This window comes from Manacus candei, unplaced genomic scaffold (assembly GCF_025592945.1).
Source record: "Manacus candei isolate 608988 ecotype Guabito, Panama unplaced genomic scaffold, ASM2559294v1 h1tg000071l, whole genome shotgun sequence".
NCBI lineage: Eukaryota > Metazoa > Chordata > Aves > Passeriformes > Pipridae > Manacus > Manacus candei.
The window spans coordinates 464986-486855 of NW_026138119.1; the positions used below are offsets into that span (position 1 = coordinate 464986).

At 51.5% G+C, this 21870-nt stretch overlaps 1 protein-coding gene across 4 annotated transcripts in view; it reads right to left on the reverse strand.

The window, feature by feature from the left end:
- Window positions 1–850: 850 nt before the first annotated feature.
- The window catches only part of MVB12B (multivesicular body subunit 12B), a 58337-nt gene continuing 37317 nt past the window's right edge, over window positions 851–21870 (reverse strand). For all 4 annotated transcript variants that reach the window (XM_051807590.1, XM_051807593.1, XM_051807588.1 and 1 more), the window contains 3 exons: window positions 11262–11317; window positions 9930–9989; window positions 851–5525 (listed from right to left, as the gene is read on the reverse strand). In XM_051807590.1, the coding sequence (XP_051663550.1) occupies window positions 5439–5525; window positions 9930–9989; window positions 11262–11317 (203 nt within the window). In that variant the 3' untranslated portion in view covers window positions 851–5438. The remainder of the gene's footprint in view (window positions 5526–9929; window positions 9990–11261; window positions 11318–21870) is intronic.

Below are 21870 nucleotides of genomic sequence, written 5' to 3' on the forward strand. Positions count from 1 at the left end.
ATGGCTCCGGGCAGCTCTGTGCCCACCTGCCACCCCAGGAAGCCACAGGCTGGCGTGGGATGGGCCCACTCTGGTTTATGTCCTCCCCACACCACCTCCTCCCCAGGCAGAACATTCAATCAGGTGCCAGTGACGGCTCCCACGGCAGCTCCGGGACGCTGCTGCAGCTTTTGGTGGAACAAGTGGTACTGCTTTCAAAAGGTTATAAAAACATGTGCCTGAAGAGAATGTCGGGAACTCGGGTATTAATCTCCCTTAATTCAAAGACCACTCAAAATAAGTGAGACAGAAATATTGGCTGGGGTGAGAAGATGCCAGAGGTCAGACTGTGCACCACCAGCCGGGGTCAAGTTCAGAAGAATAATTTAGCATAAAGAATAAGAATTTTCAGTGTAGTGGTGTGGTATTGGCCTCTCCCTGGCTGAGCAGCCAATTCCCCCGTGGGGGTGCCCACCTGCCCACAGTGAGGCCAGCGTGGCCACCGCAGCCCAGACCAGGTGGCCGTGGGCAGAGCTGATGGGACGGGCACTGCCCCAAGCCGAGCACTGCCCTCACTGCCACAGGCACCATCCCTGTGCCAAGGACCGGTTTTGCCAGGTTTTGCCCTGTCCTGCCCCATAAAACACTTAAATTGAGCTGGGTTGACTTCTATTTTTGACTTCACAGCATACCTTTGGAGTAAGACATTTTAGACAGATTTTCGAAGGGTTTTTATATCCAATTTCCAAGAACAAAAAACCCAAAACAAGAGCATGTTCCCTACAGGGGATCGTGCTGCCACCCCTGCAATTCACCATTCCAATCCAGGTAGCTATTTCAGTCAGAAAATTAAAACACAAAGCACAGAGAATAAACTGATTAAAACAAGTTTCATTTAACAAATTATATTAAGAATACAGACTGAGTTATCACAGAATGAAACTTCCCTTTGTAAAATACAGGAGGGTCATCTAAAATAAATATAAAACATAGTAACATTCATAAGATTAATGCACAGTAAAATCACTTTCAATAACCCAACCATCTTAGAAAACCACTTTGCAACTGCATAAAAGGTTCTTCTCTGCCATTTGCATGATGACATTTAAATCTGTTGCTGTTAGGAAACAATTTTGTAACAAATGACCAGAATATCCAAAGTGTTTGGTTTCCCTGTGGTGAATGAACTGAGCAGCACCTCACTGAGCTTGTTTGTGAGCAGGGGAGCAGCCTCCCCTGCTCCCTGCACCACAGCCAGGGGGATCTGGCTCGGGATGACTGACACCAGCACCGCTGGGCTGCCCCTGCCGGGATTCCCACTGCTGGGAGGGATTCCCGGCTGTTAGTCAAGGCTCCAAGGCTGAGGTAATTATCTGCATGTAGCAAGACGTGCCTGCCCTTCAGGAGGAGTGGGAACACCTCTCTGGGCTCCTGGGGCTGTCGTGGGAGAGGCCACAGGCACATCTGGGGAGACAGACCCTATGTCACCCTGGGGGCAGCAGGGAGGTGAGGGCCAACATGGGACCAGCCAGCTCTGCAGGCACCACATCCTGATTTCCCTCCCCCCAGGAGATCTCAGGGCCCCACAGAAGAGGAGATTCCAAAGTCAGCAGATGCATGCCCTTGCCACTAGCATCTGCCTGGCACGTGCCTGCCCATGCAGGGAATTCTCCAGGCTCAGCAGTGTGCACCTTCAGTCTGGAGAGCTCAGAACACTGAGGGGGCAGTGGTGGGTGTGAAACCAAACAAGCCCAAGGCTACAGACTACCAGCAACTTCTCACTGCACAGGAGGCTCGCAGGGATCCTCTGACAAACACTGCAGGCACACGCAGGGACAGCCACAGGAAAAGTCTGACAAAGTTCACTCCTACGGAACTACGGCTACGAGGTGCTCCCACAGGGGACACACCCACTACAACTGTTCACACTTGAATTTTATCACAAAGTTCACACTCTACGTCACTTTCTGTTCTAATTTCTTGCCTTTCTATGGTTAACACAGCAGACAGCACAGCCCAGCCTGGGTGGGCACAAGTCACCTTGGCATGTGACCAGCTTCTTGCTGTGGGGAATCCAGGAGGCAGCATGTCACTACGAATTCACATCAGAAGGTGTATTTTACAGTAAGCAAACCCCTTATTGCTGCTTTTCTGTCTCTGTTGCAGATATATGATAATTTGGCAAACTAACTTCTCCATCAGCCGCAAGACTGAACTACCTAGAGAGCAGTTTTGTTCTACAAATTCAGGCAAGGTAGCCAAGCACATCTGGTAAAGCTCTGCAAATCCACTTCTGTTGCTTTCCACTGACTCATCCCCTCCCCTTGTGCTCCAGAAGACTTCTCCACAGCCAGACAACATCCACATCAGGCTCCTTGAACATTTATTGCCTGGGCCAATACTTCCACAGTCGCATTTTGGACAGGAAGGAAGATGCAGAGAGATGCTCATAGTGGCCATGGTACCTGCCAGCATGGAGGACTCACTGCGAGGATGCAAGGACCAGCCTTGCAATGAGCTAGCTGCTGGGAGTACTAAAGTTATGGAATAGCCAATAAAACCTGCCCATGGAAATGCTGACCTGACACTCTGGATCTTGGGAACTCAGCGGTGCAATGAAAAAAAGCTTCCTCTGAGCAGTGGATTGAGAAGCTGACACAGTCAACCACCCTGCACTGTGTGTCTCGCTGTGCTTTCAAGCACTGGCTCTGAGCCCTCTCCCTTCTGGAATCGCCCAGTTTTCCAGCCTGTGGTTAGCAGGGCTGAGAGCTCAGCTGGCTCTCAGCAGCTGCAGCTTCTTGCTCCAAACACCTTGATTGCATTTGCCCAGAGGAAATGCACCTGCCCTGTCGTGCATTTGGAACAGGGTGTCCCTGCAGTGCCATGGTGCAGGATCGCACTGTGGAGAGCAAACTCACCTCTCAAGGTTCTTCACAGGTGCACCCCTAAGCAGCTTTGCTGGTCCAGTGTCAGAGAAGAAATAACTACAAATATATCCTGAAGATGTAGATGCCTGTCCCAGCCACATGTCCTGCCAGTGTTTCAAGCACCCAGTGTCTCCTGTAGGTCACTGCAAAGCAGGCTGAGCTCACTATCTCCAAGGCAGCTGAGCAAACCTAACAGTTGGTTAAAACATTAAAGCACCAATTTTATCTCTAAGCTAAATCTCACAGAAGGGACTCAAAGCTCTGCACCCATTTTCCCAGGCACACCCAGGGAGTGTGGCACCAAGTGCAGGGCTCGGTGCTCTCAGAACCCACTCCTCCCTGAGCCCCCTGGCCACTGTGCAGGCAGCTCTGCCCTCACACGGGAAGAGGCAGCTTGAGGAAGGGCTCCTGGCAGTGGTCTCTCCATCTCCCAGGGGCTCTGCAGACTGTGCTGGCTGCTCTGTGCCGCCCGCAGCCCTCACTCCTCCACTGGGAACAGGGAAGGTCAGCTCTCATCCCAAAGCTATGAGGAATGCACGGCTGCAGACAGGTCCTGCCTACCTGCCGTGACCACTGAGCCACAGGAGAAGCTATAAATGGATGTCACAGAAAACTACAGAACAAATTACAAGCAGAAAAACAGACAGACAAGAGATGGATGAGATGGGTACAGCACTACAGCGTGGAGTGGATTTGAACTTCAAGTGAACCTGAGCCGAATGACCAGGCTGCCATGGTATGTTCATTTGTCGATGTCGGCATCATCAATCTGGCCTTTGTGAAGCCTGGCAGCGAGGTCTGGCTTTTCTTTCCGGCAGGATAAATAACAACTAAAAATGTTGCTGCAACCTCCAAGTAAACGAGCACTTCCAGGGGGTCACACGAGGCTCCAGAGCTGGTGCAAATGGCACAGCCTTAACTCTTTAGCCCAAAACTAACACACCTGCAACCAAACTGGCCTCTGCTCTCCAACCACATGGCTGCTCTACAGAGGCAGCTCCAGAAAATTATTTACCTGATTGGAAGCAGCTGAAGCAAAGATCTGGACTCAGTTTGTCTTGAATGTTACAGTATTTTGTGCTCATTATCCCAGCAGTATGGTGCGGTGCCTTAAAACCAGAAATGAATCTTTGGACAAGAAATATTTTACATATGTACAAATAAAAAATAGAAGCTGACAGTACAAAACCTGCACAGACAGTCACCATTCTGTGCAACTAGCAAATGCCAGATCAATCCAAGGCAGTGCAAAGCGGGTCAGGGCACACATATGACCCAGGCTGAGAGACAACACTGTTACTGTTACCATGGCAATTGCATTTCAGTGGGGTCAGGAAATCACTATTTTACAATATAAAAAATTGTATGTTTTAACACTTACTCAAAAATTGCCATTTTGCTGCCATGATGTAGCTTTGTTTTACAGCAGAGACTTGAAAGAGCAGCATGGAGTCACATGGGCACTTGTAAATAACTTATTACAGCAACAGACTTCTCCAAGACATGCATTTGGCTCAGGAGTGAGCCCAGGTCAGCGATCACAGGGGGCTCAGGTCAGGGTTTAATGCATCCCACTCTCATCCTGTGCCATGTCAGAGTTCAGTGCTTCCCTGGGAGTGCCCAGGGAACAGGCACATCTCTTATTTTAGCAGCTAGCGGGGCACATTAGAGAACTGTCTCGAGTGACGGGCAGGTGATGGCATCCCAGTTGTCAGCAGGGTCCTGGCTCCACAGGCAGCTTGGCCGGGTCAGCAGGGTGCTGCCAGGCTCTGCCAGCGTGGTGCTGCCAGCATCCAGACGGAAATAAACACAGGAGTTTGTTGGTCTAGATCCGGATGGACACATGGACACCCTGTGCAAAGCGGAGGTGCTTCACCTTGGCGCTCTGCCCGCCCTGCCCTGCCCTGCCAGTGCCCAGGGAGAGTCCAAGACAGGCATGAGCCAGCGGCCCCAGCTCCCCCAGCTACAGCAAATCCAGTGACTATAGTGGGTGTATGGGGGGGGCTGATCCTGGCTGTGGCAGAACTGCTGTGCCCAGACCTTGGCAGAAGGATGGGGCATCTGCTGCAGCTCAGTGCTGCCACTGGACCGCGCACCGCAGGGACCTCCTGCTGCAAGGCATAGAGAGCTGACCAGCTCCACAGCAGCTTGGGCAGCGTTACCCAGCCGTGCCTTTCACTGTTCCTTTTAGGGCTGAGAGTTCTCGATGGTCTGCGAGCTCCCAGCTGTGTTTGCAGGGGTTTGCTACAGCTCTGGATTCTGTGACTGTCCTGCAGCAGGGTTACAAAGTGGGGATGACCAAGGCTCCCAGTCCTGTACTCACATGGAGAGGGGTCTGCAGCAGTGTGTGGGGTGCAGCTGCCGAGGGGGGTCCCAACGCGTGGAGCGGCGTGTGCAGGGGATGGTGCAGCGCAGGGCGGCGGTGGTGGCCGGGTGCACGGAGGTGTGCCAGGGCAGTCCCAGCACTGTGTCCTGTGTCCTGTGTCCCGCTCAGTAGTATGCACGCACACGCCTGCTCCGGCCGATGGCCCCTCAGGACGGCGGGACCGGCGGGCAGCGGGTGGGGCTGGGTGGCAGCCGGGCCGCCGCGCTCTGCTCCGTCCGGAAGCTGTAGTCGTACTGCAGGGCAAAGCAGAGAGAGGGAACCTTGGGGCACCGACCCATGCAGCCCAGGCCAGGGCATGTGACCATGCAGCCACACTGCTCATGCCTGGGGTGGGACGATACAAGGAGCAGAAGAATGCGGTAAAAACTGGGCCTGGCAGCAGCTGGCCCAGGTAGGGCCATACTCGGTGAGCCTGCTGGCATCACCTGACCCCACAGCAGTGACCGCCCCAGGTAGGATTTACCCCCTCCCTCAAAACCCAGCATTAACACAAACATGACCATACTCATCCTGCACATAAAGCAGCTACTCAGAAAGATTCCCCCTGGCAGGTTTTATACACAAGCCGGTACTATCAGAATTAACATTTTTGGTTTGACGAGGTGGATGAAAATTTCTATATACACATCTCTGCACCCCCACAATGTCACTGCAGCTGAGGGACACCCCTGCAACTGAGGGACAGCCCCGCACAGCCATGGAGCCCAGGAGCTGCAGCGCCTGCCGTGCACTGTAGCAGTGCCATCTCGTGGCACGCTGTGGCTGCACCCTGCAGGCCCTGGGCCACCCTGGCCCCTGCCAGGGCACCCCAGGAGAGGCTGAGGTGGCAGTGGCCCACCCACGGTGGGTGGGCAGTCGAAGCAGTGCCATGCGAGGGGGCTGTCAGGGCAGGAGCTGCCCATGACCACAGCACACCCACTGCAATGGCCTCGCATGGGGACTGCCCCCCACACATCTCCCAGTGTCCCATTTGTGGCCCCTGGAACGTCACAAACACATCTCCCTGTGGCCTTGGACCACTCCTTGCCAGCTGGCCAAGGGCACAAGACACATTGCCAGCGAGGTGACCCTGGGAACCAGCAACTGTGCTGGCACCTGGCCTGGGGCTGTGCCACCTGTGCTGGAGCTGTGCCAGTTGTGCCAGGGCTATGCTGAGGCTGTGCCAGTTGTGCCGGGGTTGGGCTGTGGCTGTGCTGGGGCTGTGCCAGTTGTGTCAGGGCCGTGCTGGGATTGTTCTCACTGTGCAAGGCTGTGCCAGGTCTATACCATCTGAGTAGAAGGTGGGGTTGTGTCAGGCCTGTGTTGGGACTGTGCCAGTTGTGCTGGGGCTGTGCCAGGTCCATGTCAGTTGTGTTGGGGCTATGCCAGGGCTGTGCCAGGGCTGTGCTGGGGCTGTGCTGCCTCTGCTCCAATGCCGACATCTCCCCTCCGTCCCAGCTTGGGAGACCACCAGTGCAGCGCCGAGCTGCGGGGGTCCTGCTCCTCTCGAGCACACGGGACTGGCCCCGCCGAGCCTATCCCGGTCCCGCCGAGCCCATCCCGGCCCCGCCGAGCCCATCCCGGTCCCGCCGAGCCCATCCCGGTCCCGCCGAGCCCGTCCCGGCCCATCCCGGTCCCGCCGGGCCCATCCCGGCGGTCGGGGCGGAGCGGGGCCAGCAGGGGGCGCCGCGGCTTCGTGCCGGGCAGGGCCGGGCGGCGCCACCGGGCGGGAACGGGGCGGCCCCGGGCGGGGCTGTGAGGGGGCTGTGAGGGGGCTGTGCCGGGGCTGTGCCGGGGCTGTGAGGGGGCTGTGAGGGGGCTGTGAGGGGGCTGTGCCGGGGCTGTGAGGGGGCTGTGAGGGGGCTGTGCCGGGGCTGTGAGGGGGCTGTGAGGGGGCTGTGCCGGGGCTGTGCCGGGGCTGTGAGGGGGCTGTGCCGGGGCTGTGAGGGGGCTGTGAGGGGGCTGTGCCGGGGCTGTGAGGGGGCTGTGAGGGGGCTGTGCCGGGGCTGTGAGGGGGCTGTGAGGGGGCTGTGAGGGGGCTGTGAGGGGGCTGTGAGGGGGCTGTGCCGGGGGCTCGGGGGTTGTGCCAAGGCTGTGCCGGGGCTCGGGGGTTGTGCCGGGGCTGTGCCCGTCACCCTCCGGCAGCACCTCCCTGTCGCGACGCCGCCCCGCGCCGCTCGCAATAGGCGTCATTTTTCAACACCCAAACGCATAAAGATGTCAGCTCAAACTGTTTACTAATTAACACTTAAAAAGACACAAATTAGATATGCGTGGCTAAGAGCAATTATAATCAAGACGAATCTCTCCAGTCACTGGGGAACTGAGGAAACTCCTAATTGCTGGAACCAATGTTTTAAAAACTGAAATCATGCCAGTTAGCAAATATGTTCATTTAAAGAACATTTCATGTGACTGCACTCTGGAGAATTGACTACAAACATGCGAACAAGAAAAAATATTGCTGTGGAAAATTAAAATTTTAAGCTCTTCTAGATTTACAACTTCTTCATTAAATATATTTGTGAAGAGCAGCCCATGATAACTTGTAGCAATTCAGTGGTTAAACGAGCTGCTTTCCCTGTCAGTTTAAAAGGAATGATGAGTATTGGATGCTTGCTTTACTAATTAGACTCTCTCTAGACTTTTTACTCCACACCAAGCTCAAAGGAAGATGAGATGTGCCCCAGGAGTGGCCGGACCACTGCCCTCTCTGCCACAGCCACGGGCACCGCAGAGCCGCAGTGACAGTGCCAACACCTTTGCTGTCGCCTGCACCTGCCCAAGTGCCTGCTTGGCAATGCTCTCCTAGCCAGGACAGGCAGGAACAGTGAGGACAAAGCCCCACAGCCCCGCCAGGGAGAGCCGGCGGCAGCGCTGCCAGGGCTCTGCTCCTCTGCTGTCCATCCTACACCCACCAAAGCAGCCACGAGCAACAGCACACACCGCTCACACCTGTGCTTCACCACCTCTTCACACTCCAGGTCTCCACGCAATGCCCTGGGCATGGCTGTGCCATCCTGGAGCAATGAGAGCAGCCTGGGTGCAGTCCAGGATTTGCGCCCATTTCCATCATTTTCCTGACAGGGTGGAGTCCTGTCACTCAGCTGCCTGCAGCTTGGAGGATGGGTGCATACATCTGCAAATGTGGCAACAGAGAACAATAACTCTTGGAATTCTTTGGGAATATTTTTTGCAAGGCATCTTGCTCCAGGGAGAATGTTCTGGCTGCTTTGGAAATCCAGAAGATTTGCTGTAATGGTGCTATTGCTTGCAAGGGAAATAAAGCCATGCTGAAATTCACAATATTTATATGTGTAGCTCTCTATGTGCAGACAAGATGCTTCATCAAGGAATATGGGCTGCATAAACATACTTTTCATTACTCTGGAATGCACACAGCCTATGATGGAGCAGGAGCTGTGGCAGAGCCAGCAGGTATCAGCCTCTCTTCCCTGGCCCACACAAATGATTCCAATGCTGGTGTCCCTGCACTCCACAGGCCTGTGAGGGTACAGGCAGGGCTGCACAGCCCAGCCCAGCCCTCCAGGCAGCCTCCAAGCTGCCAGACCTCTTCCACACCAGGTAACACACAGAGATGCTGCAGAAGCAAATCCAGCACCACTTGGCCAAAAGACCATCTGCTCCCTGGCCAGCTCCCAGCAAGAGCGAGGAAGGAGGCAGGCACAGAGAGGGGCTGCCAGCCCTGAGCACGCCGGGCTCCCAGGGCTCCTCCTGACAGACGCAGGCAGTCCTGAGCAGAGGCACAGCACATGTGCCATGTGGCAGGACCGCAGCACCTGAGGCAACGGGTGCTTCTGTCAGCCACTGCCCCTGTCAGGCAGCATCTCCAGAGCCACCACTGCAGGCCCACTGCATGCCTGCAAAAGCCCTGGCAGCTGATCACCTTCTTCTTGTACTCAAGACAAAACTTCCAGGCAGAAGAGGATCGATTTAGGCAACTGGAGTCACAACTGGAATCAAAAAGTGGAGAAACTTTGAGCGGTCTGGCAGTTTTGTGATGTCATCTTGTTACTCTCTGCCTTGAACCCAGCTGGCTGGCACAGGAGAAGGTCTTTGTGACCAATGGTGCCTGAAGAAGTACGTGCTGCTGAGACAAATTTCTTCCTGGTCTGCGAGGCCACCTCTGCAGAGCAGGCAGCTCCTCAGCACCATGTGACAGAATGGTCCCTTGGGACCACCCTCGGTTTGGTGGCTGCCTCCTCCCGGAGCTTTTCAAACACTCACACCCACTGAAACGCAGCCCAGTTCCCCTGACAACAACTTAACAGCATCACCAAACTGAAAACTGATGGTGTTCACTGATAATGCTGAGTCAAGTCCATTTGCCTTCCTGACATGCAAGAGGCACCTTCCTGCCTGCAGTATGTGTTGTTAATTCATGAGAAAGGTTAACCAAGACAGACATCTGGAATTAAACAGAGGGCCCCAAACTTTGCCATTAGATGCACCACCTAAAGCGCCTTCACTCAGCATGGATCACAGAGGACATCCCTGATCCTGAGCTTACTGCTTGACTTTATCCCCCCTCAGTGATTTGGGAAAGACAAGAGAAGCCTTTTCTACAAGGGAAGGTATCTTACAACTAAGTAAACAAAGCTCTTGTGACTTGCTCAGTGCTGGATGGCACTACTTACCTCCTTTTCAATTTCTGCAAGGGTTTTGATTGTGATGCCCAAGAGATCAACTGGCTGCATCTGGCAACAAAGAAACAATGTCAAATTTAGGTGGGTGGTGGTGGTTGTTGTTTTGGGTTTGTTTTGTTTAAAGTCAGCAAACACTCTATCACCAGAGACTTAGAGACACCATCTGTAAACAGGGATGGCCCTGTTCCTCACTGCACCAGGAGAGCGAAGCAGCAGACGGCGGGTTGGGGCCAACAGCTCCAATGCCTTTCTCCCTCAGCGGGACAGCCGACACTCATCCCCGCCTCAGAGATAGATCTGCCACCATCTCCCGCTGCAGGACACAGTCTGTAACACCCCATGGACTTCTGTGGCAGCAGCAGCGAGGTGTGAGAGGCACTGGCTGTGGGAAGCCTCGACCAAACTGACCATATGGTGGCAATGGTGTCTAAAGGATCCGCTGGGAGGATTAGCACGACCTAATCTCTCTGCATTTGTCCTCGCAGCAGGGACTCCATCTTTCTGGGAATAACGGCCCATAAACAACCCTTTCAGAAAGCAAGGGTTGTGCAAAACCCCCTGTCAGCAGGAAGAAGAAAGCACAAAGCCAGAGTGCTACTGAAAAATCAGACACAGTTGATGGTTTAACAGCTTCTTGCAAACTGATTTTTAGAAAGATACTGGTTTAGCATCGGATGGATTCAGGAACTGGTAGTGGGATGCTGATCTTTGAGCTCTGGATCATAAACTTTAACAAGTACTGGTCCAGTGACACTCAGATGTCATTCTGAACCCCTCCCAGGGTTCCCGCTCTGCCATGCCCTGCAGTGCCTGGTGCCAAGCAGGCAGCACTCGGTGCCCTCTCCAGCTCGCCCCGCAGCCAGGCAGGAGCCTCCAACAGCTGCCAGCACTGGGGTGCACCCTGCCACTACCACTGCCCTGAACTTCTGGGGTGCCAGCGGAAAGTAGTAAAGCTGATGGCACTATGCCATCCCCATGGCAGGTCAAATCCAGAACTCCACATCTGCAGCTTTCTTTACAATCTATGCTAAGAAATTAGAAATGCTTCCAGCACCAGGGAGTCCCATTGCCATTCCTATTTCTGATGGCAATAAATTTTCCAATCCCAGGACAATTCAGTTTTAGAAGTGATCTGGCAAAAGCCCTTCCCACCCAATGGGCAACTATTGTGATGGGCAACCTCGGCCCATCTCAAGCACTGGTTATATATTTGGCCCCACAACAGAAAAGCTTCCAGAAGCAGGTAATATTGTTGATGTTTTGTGATCGCTTTCCACGAAACAATGAATTTCAGACACTGGGAGAACAATGAAGGCAACTCACCCCTTCAGGAGCACAGGCAAACTTCTCTGAAATCATAAAAGGCACTCCATCCATTGCTGAAAGGGACAAGACATCACGTCACATTTCCAGCTGATTTCTGACATGTAACTTCTCACATTCCCAGTGACAGATCAAGTATTCACAGCACTGACACATGACTGATTGCTCCTACATGTTACTGCCAGCCTTTCCTTCCCTCTAACCTGCCAGTGGTTTCTTTCCATTTAAGACATAGCTGGGTCAGTCCCTACCAAACCAGGAATCCAATGAATCCTCCCTGCTCTGTCCATATACAATTTCATGGTGTCAATTTTGCATTTTCCAATTTTGTTCAGCTGCCAAAGCAGGACAGTATTTGAAACTGGAAGGAGAACACACATCTATTTACCACCTCCTCACCAAACCAGCTGAGCACACTGGGTGGTGTCTGAGCAAGAGAACGAGGAACAGCTGGTTCAGGGGACTTGTACCCCAAAGCAGTCAGAACCACCACCTGTGTACTAGGCAGTAAGTGCTACCACCTGGACAGGATGACGACAAACACCTGGGGCCAAGTGCCCTCCCCGGCCTGGCTGCTGCCAGTGCAAACTCAACAGTGAGCAAAGGAGCTCAGACACTTGCAAACCACGTCTGGAGGACAGAAACCAATGGAATACAAGGACAGACATGAGGACATGACGGCACATGGCACAGTCTCGTGTCACTGCCTTCAGCTCTCTCTGCAGCACAACCTTAATGGTACTCAGAGCACTGTTTGCCTTTTTATTTCTTGTATATTTATCTTAGTGCAATGATGTTCAGTGTGTCTTGCTATCACCACCTTGGAGACATCATAGGGAGCCTGCCAAGAGATGTGGCAGCACAAGGGAGACACTTATTTTTAAAACATGTAACTCAGCAATTTGCACACAAGACTGAAAAGGGCATATTTCTAAGGCTGATACACCCCCTTTATTACACTTACACCTCTAACATTGAAGTCTTTAAATTTCAGCTCTGAAACAAATAAAAAGTTCAAATTAACACAAATTTAAGCTGTGAAATGCCCCACTGTGATCCTCAAATAGGGTTTCCTTTCAGAAAGGATCTGTGCCCACGAACCCAGCATTTCTCTGCTTGCCGTTTGTAACTCCTACCAGCACCACTTAGTTACCAGATTAGCGATTTAACAAGGACCATTTAAGAATACTTAGCTTTTTACATTTGCTTTGTCTATTTTTGATTTAAAACCCCTCTCCAATGGAGTATTTTGTTATCAAAGGTGCTGTGTGGCTTTTTACATTTGCTTTGTCTATTTTTGATTTAAAAACCCTCTCCAATGGAGTATTTTGTTATCAAAGTGCTGTGTGGCAGCCACAGCATGAAGAGAAACAAAAGGAAACAGATGAAAAGCAGCATCACCAAATCCAGGAAGTTTTAAACCTAGAAGACCATCTGCATTTGTTATCCGACAGAAACCCGCTTTGATCAGCCACACGCCAGCTTTTGTAAAGTAATCTAAAGGCTGAGCCACGCCGAGTGAGAGCATCCCTGCAGCCCCCAGAGCCTCCCCCAGCCCTCAGCCCCGCGCTCAGCCACGAGCTCAGGACTAGGGAGCGAAGCAGCAGATGAAAGCAGGGTGAGCCAAAGGCTCAGCAGCGCAATTAGCACTCTCCTAAACAAACGAGCTTCAACAGAGCTGTAATTAAGCAGGCCTGTAATTAAGTATATGCCCTTTATCATAACGATCATGCTTAAAAATGGCATGATGCATGGAAGTGTGTTATTAATGCTGCACTCCCCGAGCGCAGGAGTGTGCGCGGAGCCGGCGTGTCAGGCCCGTCACCAGCCTGCTGCTAAAATGCATTAAAGGCAGAAAGCAGAAAACAAGGCGTGCATTCAGCAGGCTCCTTTCACAGCCAGGCACCAGAGTCACGAGGGTCTAAATACCACCAATTCTGGAAACTTTACAGAAACAAGGCCCCAGAGGCTGCTGCCTCTACCTGCCCCAGTGCCGGGAGGGCAACAGCCCCACTTCGCCCCACAGCTCTGCTGGGCTCCTGGAGCCCTTTGGGCACCCAAGGGGCTGCAGGCAGGCAGTGGGGAGCCCCCGAGATGCTTGGGGAGCAGTGTTCCTCCTCACCTCTGATCCCAGGCTGAGCAAAGGCCCCGCACAAAGTGACCGCTCTGGGGGAAGGACTGCCTGCTGCCCCACACACAGCACGAGACACCCATCGCTGCTGCTGTCCAAGACGTTTTTTTCGCATTCATGAGGATTTCAATTGAGGCCCAATTCCCACAGCAGCTCATGGAGACTTGCAGGAGAGGGATGGTCATGATGATCTCCAGGGCCAGGCAGCTCCAGCAACAGCAGGAAAGAGCTCCCATCGCCACACTGGAGCCCCACTGGGTATCCAGCACTGGGGTGTCCAGCACTGGGGTGTCCAGCACTGGGGTCTGGGGCCACTGCTCCTGCCACACACCATGAGGCAGCACACAGTTGCTGTTTACAGCAGTTAATTTCATAACAAAATTTAATAAAACCAGAACTGTAGGAGGGCATTTCAATTTCATGTCCCTTGTCCTGATGTTGTGCTGTAAATAAACATCATCGTCAGCTTCTGATTCCTCCCTTTTTCCTTTTTTTTCCCCCTCCTCTTGCCTTTAAAGCATTCCTGGCAGGCTCTGATGAGCAAGCACTGTGTTGAGATCCTGCCCTGTGTCACCACCTCCATGGGGAGTGCCACACTAACAGACCAGGCCCTGGCCCTGAGCTGCAGTTCCTATTTTAGTCTGGCCAAAAGCTATTCCAGGCTCCTCCAAGTCAATCTGCACCACGTCTGAGGCCAGCAGATGGCAACACCAGGGGATAAAGGAACTGGTTCTGGTGAATGATAAAGCACAGCTCTTTCCAAAGGTACCTGTGCTGAGTCAAACAAAAACAGTGGGTGAGGTCCCAGTTGTACAGCATTACTCACACCAGTACAGGAGCAGCTCCCGCAATGACCTGCACAGGTTTCAACATCTTTAAAGGTTGTGACTTTAAAACATTTCTGAAGAAAAATTATAACTGTTTGCACCTTGCAGGTTAAAGCCTCCTTACACAGGCAGGCAAAGCTGCTCTTGCCCACAAAGCCTCACTGCCAGAAGGATGCCTGCCCACTGGGGTCCCCCACCCAGGGGCTGAACCCAGCAGTTCTCCCCGTGCCACTATACCCACAGCACCTGCAACAGGTGAGGGAGGTGCCTGAGCTCTTCTCCCTCAAAATGGAACAGCATAAAATGGGATTTCAGAAGGAAAACTCTTTCCAATGGCTGTTTGCTGCCTCCCAGGATCAGCTTCTCGCTGAGAGTCACAGCTGATAAGCTCAGGCACTGAAATTAGACTAAGAGTTGAAAGGTGCCAGCAGCCATAACCGCACTCCTAAAGCCCAGCCCTGAAGGACAGCGTTCCCGTGAATCCCCCACAGCAGCCAGGAGGTGGATGGATGCCTCAGTGAGGGCCCCTTCGGCGGTGCAGGACCAACTTCTACCTGGTGGCTACTTTAAGTAATTTACCAAGACTTGCTCTAAGGCTCTATCAGGGAGGACACCAAAGCACGGTCTATAAATCCAACTTGTTAGCTCGCTTAGGAATTCTCCCTTTAATCTGAAAAAGTACTGTCATCCTCCTCTAAGCACTCAAGAGATTCTGCCTTCTGTGCTGCAGACTCCAACTAAATCTCAGTTGTCAAATTAGTAATTCATCTTTCTTGAATAACTATATTTTTAGCAAAGCTACCAGATTTAAATAATCAGACCTGCCAATGCTACCCTAATTTGAACATGCTGACGAACTTTCACAGGCAGCATCAGCTAACATAATGAGTTTCTGGATGACAAAGAACTTCAGACTGTAGTTCTCTACCCAGCGTAATAAGCACTTGTTCTTTTCTACAATGTGCACATAAAAGAGAAATCTAAATAATAGTTGCTGTAATTATCTTGAAAAATATGTGGTGATTAATGGTGATTATGAAAATCTGTATAATTGTTCACTGAAACTCTAAAGATCAGATGCTCTCTTGAAGGAGCCATCAATGAAGAACTTGGGAGCACAAAAGCTTCCAAGCTCCTGCCCACTGGAAGCACGTGAAGATGGAATTGCCTGCGTGCCAGGTCAGCCCTCACCCTCCCGTGACCTCTGCCAGAGGTTCCAGGATGTCCATGACGTGATGCACGTGTCATTACGGTTCAAAGCACCAAGTTCAACCTGTTATTTATGCAAATAATTAATTACTCTAGTATGCAACTCGCAGTTTGTCATGACACATTAATGACTTGATAGACTTCTATGAACTAGTGAGCACAGGACAGCAGAGCGCTTTTATCGTCATTTAATTTAAAAACGATCCTGTGTGAAATTATCTAGTCGTGAGTGATGGAAGCATAAAGAACAGACTCAGCAAAGCTTCTTTTGGATCATTGCTTTATTAATGGTAACGTCAGGGAAATGAAAAATGCTAACATTGTCATATTTAGCTCCTGGGTACAGATGAATCGCTGCCTCAGAGCCTGGCGGGCTCCGTTTGCACACTGCAGTGAGTGCTAATTCCTCACACCACGATTGTGGGGATATGCAGCCACGAAAGAGTTTATATACCTCAACTCCCAAGGAAATAACAGCTGTTTCTGCATTAAATTCTCACCATAAGCTTTTATAGCTTTGTATTACTTTATTGCTGTTTTTGCATAGCCTTTTACACTTGAATTTTTGACTGCTGATATTAAAAATATTTAAATAAATAAATCCCTTGCAAAATATTTTTCTGCATGACTTTGAAAACAAAGCACTGTTAATCCAAACCAACAAAAAACCCAGCACTGAATGTGCTACTGCCACCTTTATAATTTAAATTATCTCAGATTTTAGAAAGACCTTTCTCTAATGCTGCAGAATTCAGATTTTCCCCAGACCTGAGAGCTAGCAGAGTGTTCATGTTTTACCAAGATGAATATCTCATAAACCAGCATACACCAACACTAGAAAACCGAGTTTCCCTGCTTAGAGAAGACTTGATTTTCAGCTAAATGGCACCAGAGGAACATGGAAGCAGGTTGAGAACCAGCAGCTGGCAGAGAGCATGGGCATGGCAGTGCTTGGAGGGAGGCACGGTCAGGCTGGAGGGACACGGGTCCCTGTCTGGGGTGGGCAATGAGGGAGCCCACCCAGAAGAGGCTGCTGCCCCCAGCACGCAGCCCAGTGGCGGGTGGGCACCAGGAGGGCACCCCAGCTCCAAGAAAGCACAGTCATGTGCCCACTGTCCCCAGCCTGGAGAGGACAAGGGACTGCTCTCTCCACTAGCAGCAGACCCCTGCATGGGGTGAGGCTGGGGCTCAGCTGTGGAGTCACCCACAGCAGATGGACCCAATGCCACCTGGGTAAGCTGAGCAGCCATGGGGAGCTGGTGGCACAGTGTGGCACTGACCAGGGCAGGCTGCAGCCAGGACACCTCCCCTGGTACCCCCTTCCAGCCCCTGCCAAGCACACAGCTCTGGCTTCCATCTGTGCCCCTCTGCTTCCCACCACGGCCCCGGCGTGAGCTCCGCACTCCTGAGGCTCTGCAGCCACGCACAGAGGGTGGCACAGGACACCTGACCAGCCACCTCAGCACAGGGGAAGCCATGCAGAAAACGTTTTACATCAGTCTGCAATGCATCCAGAGAAGGGCGTGAGCTTTTCAGACCAAACCAGCTCTCCATGATGCACAGCTAAGCCTTCTCCTCACATATTTCTGTATATGGCCATTTAAACAGCAGTCTGAACAGTAAATGTGTGTGTGCTCTGTGCTACCACGCACCGAGGCCCAGATGAAACCACACCAAATCACTGATGATGGTAAAACCTTGCAGGCAGAACAAAAGCAGCCTCTCCCACCAGCTCTGGCTAAGCTGGCTGCAATGGGGAACGCTGCAGCCACCCCAGCTGCATCCCCAGCTGCAGACACCATCCCCAGCATGCACACACTTCTTCCTGTCAACAAAGAAAAGTACAGGGGTGCAGGCAGGGGCGCAGGGCTCAGCTCTGCCGGCCAAGGGCACATGCCCAAGCTCATGAGACCCCACGAGCACCTCATGCAGCTCCTGTGGCAGCAGGAGCTCACAGCAGGGCTGTCATGGGGCAGCAAGGCAGCGGGGGCACAGCCAGCTGGGAAGGCCCCAGTCCTGTGCCTGGTGCCTGGGTCTGGCCAGGCAGCAGCACCAAAGCACCCGACGTGTGGTGCAGTGAGCAGGAGAGCAGGGCCCTCCTGGGCTGGAGAAGGAAACCTCCACCTTGGGAAAGGTTTACAGCTTTCCTGTTCATCTTGAAATGACTTTGATTAAAAAAACAGACCTGGACTAAATTTTCATTTTTGCTAATTTGATTGTCAGCCTTGATTTTCTCCGCTTCCTGCATAGCTCATGACACGGCACAATTAGTTCTTTACCGCTAAGATCAAGCCATGAAAACACTTGAGAAAATACTCCTGGTTTTGATTATTTTCTTTTTTTAAATAAAGTGAGGGTTAAGTACTGCATGGTGACAGCTAAGGAGCACCTCAGCACTGTGGCTCCATCAGCACCACAGAACATGGAGAGACTTCAAACAAGCTCTTCAAATTGCAAGTGTTTAGGAGCTCTTGATTTTATTATTTTTTAATAAAATGTCCCCTTTGAAGTCTCTGCACTACACTAAACTTCAAAGATCACACCTTAGCATGTGCTACTTCCAAGCAACAACCCTTAATTAATTAGAGCAGAGCAGATACAAACCAGGGCACTCGCGTGGGGCTGCAGCAGAGCTGGGCCAGCTCAGGCATGGGGAGGTGAAGGGAGGCAAAGGGAGGAGAAGGCAGGCTCTCCTCCAGCCTCAGCGCACGGCCGCGCGCTGAAGAGAAATGCAGACGCTTTTCCACTCCTTTCAGCTCTGGCTGTAATGACAGACTCCTTGGAAGTCATTAAACATGTAATGTCTGTCTGCCGCGGCGGCGCAGGCTGGAGCAGCACTTGCAAAAAGCATCTCGGGCAGCCCCACAATGGCTGCAGTGTTCCCTGGCCAGCAGCTGGAAATTTCTGCTGCTTGATGAGAGAAACATCCCATTGGGTAACGTGGCTTCCCCCCAGCACGGCGATGTTTTGCTCTTTGGTCATTTCAGTGCTGCAGGGTAGGAGCAGGGGGTATTAAAGCCACACACTGCACTTCGTTACAATGGCTGGCCCTGGAAGCTTCGATTTTCCTTTGCTAAGCCACCTACAGTGTGAGGTGGGATTTGTTGCCACCATGAGGGTTCTGGGCTCCCCAGGCTCTCTGGACAGTGGCCAGGTCACCAGCCAGGGGAAGATGCTCCCACGTGCAATGATGCTGTGATCCTGCCCAGCAGCACCCCACGTCCTCCAGCTGTGCACCGAGAGACCAACATCTGTCCCACAGGGCTCCCAGGGGAGACAAGGGTGCATGGCATCCTCTCTTTACATGGTTTTGGTTTAAAGGGCTTGAGTTATTTTTAACACACAGGCAGCTTTGTGTTTCCAGTAAAAGCAGGGGAACAAAGCCCAATCAGCTGCCCTAGAGCACCGTGCTCTCCATTTCCCAGGCATGTGAAGGTTAGTGCAAAGGATTCATAAGGAGTGTGGCTAAAAAGGACATGGGACACCCATCTCCTACCCTGGAGCTCACTGATGCAGAGAGTATGCTCCCACTATCCCATGGAACATTCATCCAGCGAGGAGAGCCTTTACACGGACACAAAGCTGAGGCCTTTGGTGCTGGAGAGGAGAGCACAGGGCATGGGCACCACCTGCTGCGGGACCTGGACCTGACACCGAGGGACGTGCCCTTCTCCCAACCACCAGACACAGATCCACGGCTCTGCAGAGGCAAAAGCTCTTCTGCAGGAGGAGATCCACTGTGCCACTGCACAGCAACTCGGGATCCAGATCTCCTAACGGGATTTAATTTTTAAGCGTTCAAAGTCATTACCGGAGCCACATATTTCTATCAGGTAAATTTCATTTGCATATGCAAATGATATCTAAATACATTGCACCATTAATATGATCAGTAATTACATAATAATAGTCACCAATCTCCACATAGATCAAACTTACAGTTTTGTAGCTATTAAGGAAACTGTGCTTTGTAATTAAGATAATCCTCGTTTCCAGATGCTAATTAACTATATTATAATTAGCTTCTTTTGCTAATGCAAATTAAATATTTTCATCCTTATTGCTAAAAGAGTTGCTTATCACTTAAAAAAGGGACAACCTAGAAATAATCCCTCCTCCCCCTTAAAGGTGAAAAGGTAACTTCATTTTTATCAGTCTCATTTGTGAATGCAAATGAGCCCCGATTAATCAAGTCACAGATAAATGTGCCCATCTAGCATGGCCAGCGCCTGGCGTGGCCCTCCAGCCCTCAGAGGATGAGGATGGCTCGTCCCTGGCTCCTCTCCCACCGGTGCTGGCCCCCCAGAGCTCCCTGTGCCAGCACAGTGGGCACATGTCGCACTGCCCGGCCACAGCACAGGCACTGGAGCTGCCCCGCGGAGCTGCCCCGGCAGTGCTGGGGGGCACTGGGGGCACCGAGCCCTGGGATGGCAGTGCTGGGGGGCACTGGGGGCACCGAGCCCTGGGATGGCAGTGCTGGGGGCACCAAGCCCCGGGATGGCAGTGCTGGGGGGTACTGGGGGCACCGAGCCCCGGGATGGCAGTGCTGGGGGGCACTGGGGGCACCGAGCCCTGGGATGGCAGTGCTGGGGGGCACCGAGCCCTGGGATGGCAGTGCTGGGGGCACCGAGCCCCGGGAACGGTGATGGGCACAAGGGGCAGTGCTGCCAGCCTGCACGGCAGGGCCCGGCCTTGGCGCAGCGCATTCATCATCTGCTAAACCAATCCACCCGCTCCGCACCACCATTTGTCATTAATTATGCTAATCAGCACGCCATTACTCTCCATTGACACCACGGCACTTATTAGCTAGTTACAGCTTTTCAAAAGCACAGCTTATTGTGTATGTGAGTGCTGCGCCTGCATTAGCCTACAGGGAAGAAATGTCCAATTATGAAAAAAAGAAATTTGCTATTATCTCCTCCTAACAAACCAATTTAGTAATTATAAAAGTCTCTGAACTCAGAAGGATTTGTTAAGAAGAGCTGAGTGATGAAACCAGAGAATTTTCTTTGCAATAACTTTTTGAGTTGAAACTGAAGAGACAATAGAGAACAAGCAGTTTTTATTATCTTAATTATGACTCTTGCATCTTCACTTAAGATGATCAAATAGCAGAATTTATCTAAATGCGTGACTCTATTTGGCTCTTTCCTTACACCATCTGATTTGTTTATTTTAATGGATATGCAGCCCAATGTGTGCAATACAGCACGGACACTGGCAGGCCCAGCCTGCTCCCAGCCCACAGCTCTGACCATGCACAGCAGCCACCCCCACAGAGCCCCTGCACGCCCAGGGACACGCCAGGAGCAGGGACACAGCCCCAGGCTGACAGAGCTAAAGGGATGGACAGGGGGCCTGAGGAGCCCGTGGAAAACCAGCTTTGCTGGAGCATCCAATTCCTATGTTGACTTGCTCACTGTGAGAGGACACCACTAGTTTTAGAAGCTTAATATGTGTTAAGAGCTCATTAATATCATCAGAGTAAATGGGCCTATTAAAACATCTTTAAGCAATATCTGAACATACATCTCCCTAAACTATATTTAATGACTGTACTTAAGATACATTATATGCAAGTCTTAATGAGACATTAGATATCATTTTGAAGATTAAAATTAGAGAATCCATATAAAGTCTGTCCACTTAATGTAGCCTTAAGCTGCACTGATGAAAAGCATTACCACCAAATTATTACTTCATTAGAACAAATATTTTCTAATCATTTCTGATTTATGCCATTAGTTGTCTCCACATATATTATTCGTATCTATATGAATATTTGAGTATACACTAAACAATTTTCCAGTTCCACAGGAGATGGGAGAAATTCTGAGCTTTCTAATAGCTGAGTTAATTACTTGTCTTTTTTTCTATTGAGTTAAAAATACGCACTCTTCCTAAAAGTCCATTTGCTGTGTCCCCACTTTTCTAATTTAATTGGGGATTTTAATTCCATTAACCACAAGGTCATTTTTTAAACATTTGCTGTTCTGCTTTTCAGAGATCAGTAGGATGCCTTGGGCTCAGCCCCGACTGGTCCTCTGGCCCCTCCCTGGAGGTTGAGGGGTGGTGGCAGTGCAGCCCCCAGGATGGAGCCCAGCCCAGGCAGAACCTCTGCCCATGGCCCACGAGGGGCAGGACATGCCAGAGTTAACCAGGGCCCGACTCCTGGATAAACCTGCAGCCCCTGCCCACGGAGTGCCCATGGCCAGGACAGCAAGGCCATGGGACACCTCCTCCAACAACTGAGTCACTGCCAACACCAACTGCAATAAACTTATTAGCAAGAGGGCTTTATGTGGGGTTTATTTTATAGAAACAGCTTTTCATTAGATAAATGAAGCCCAACAACCTTTATAAATGTTTTCAATTATGAAATGATGCCATTGAGATATCTGGATGATGATAATCAGGGAAAACACCAGTGACATCTCCT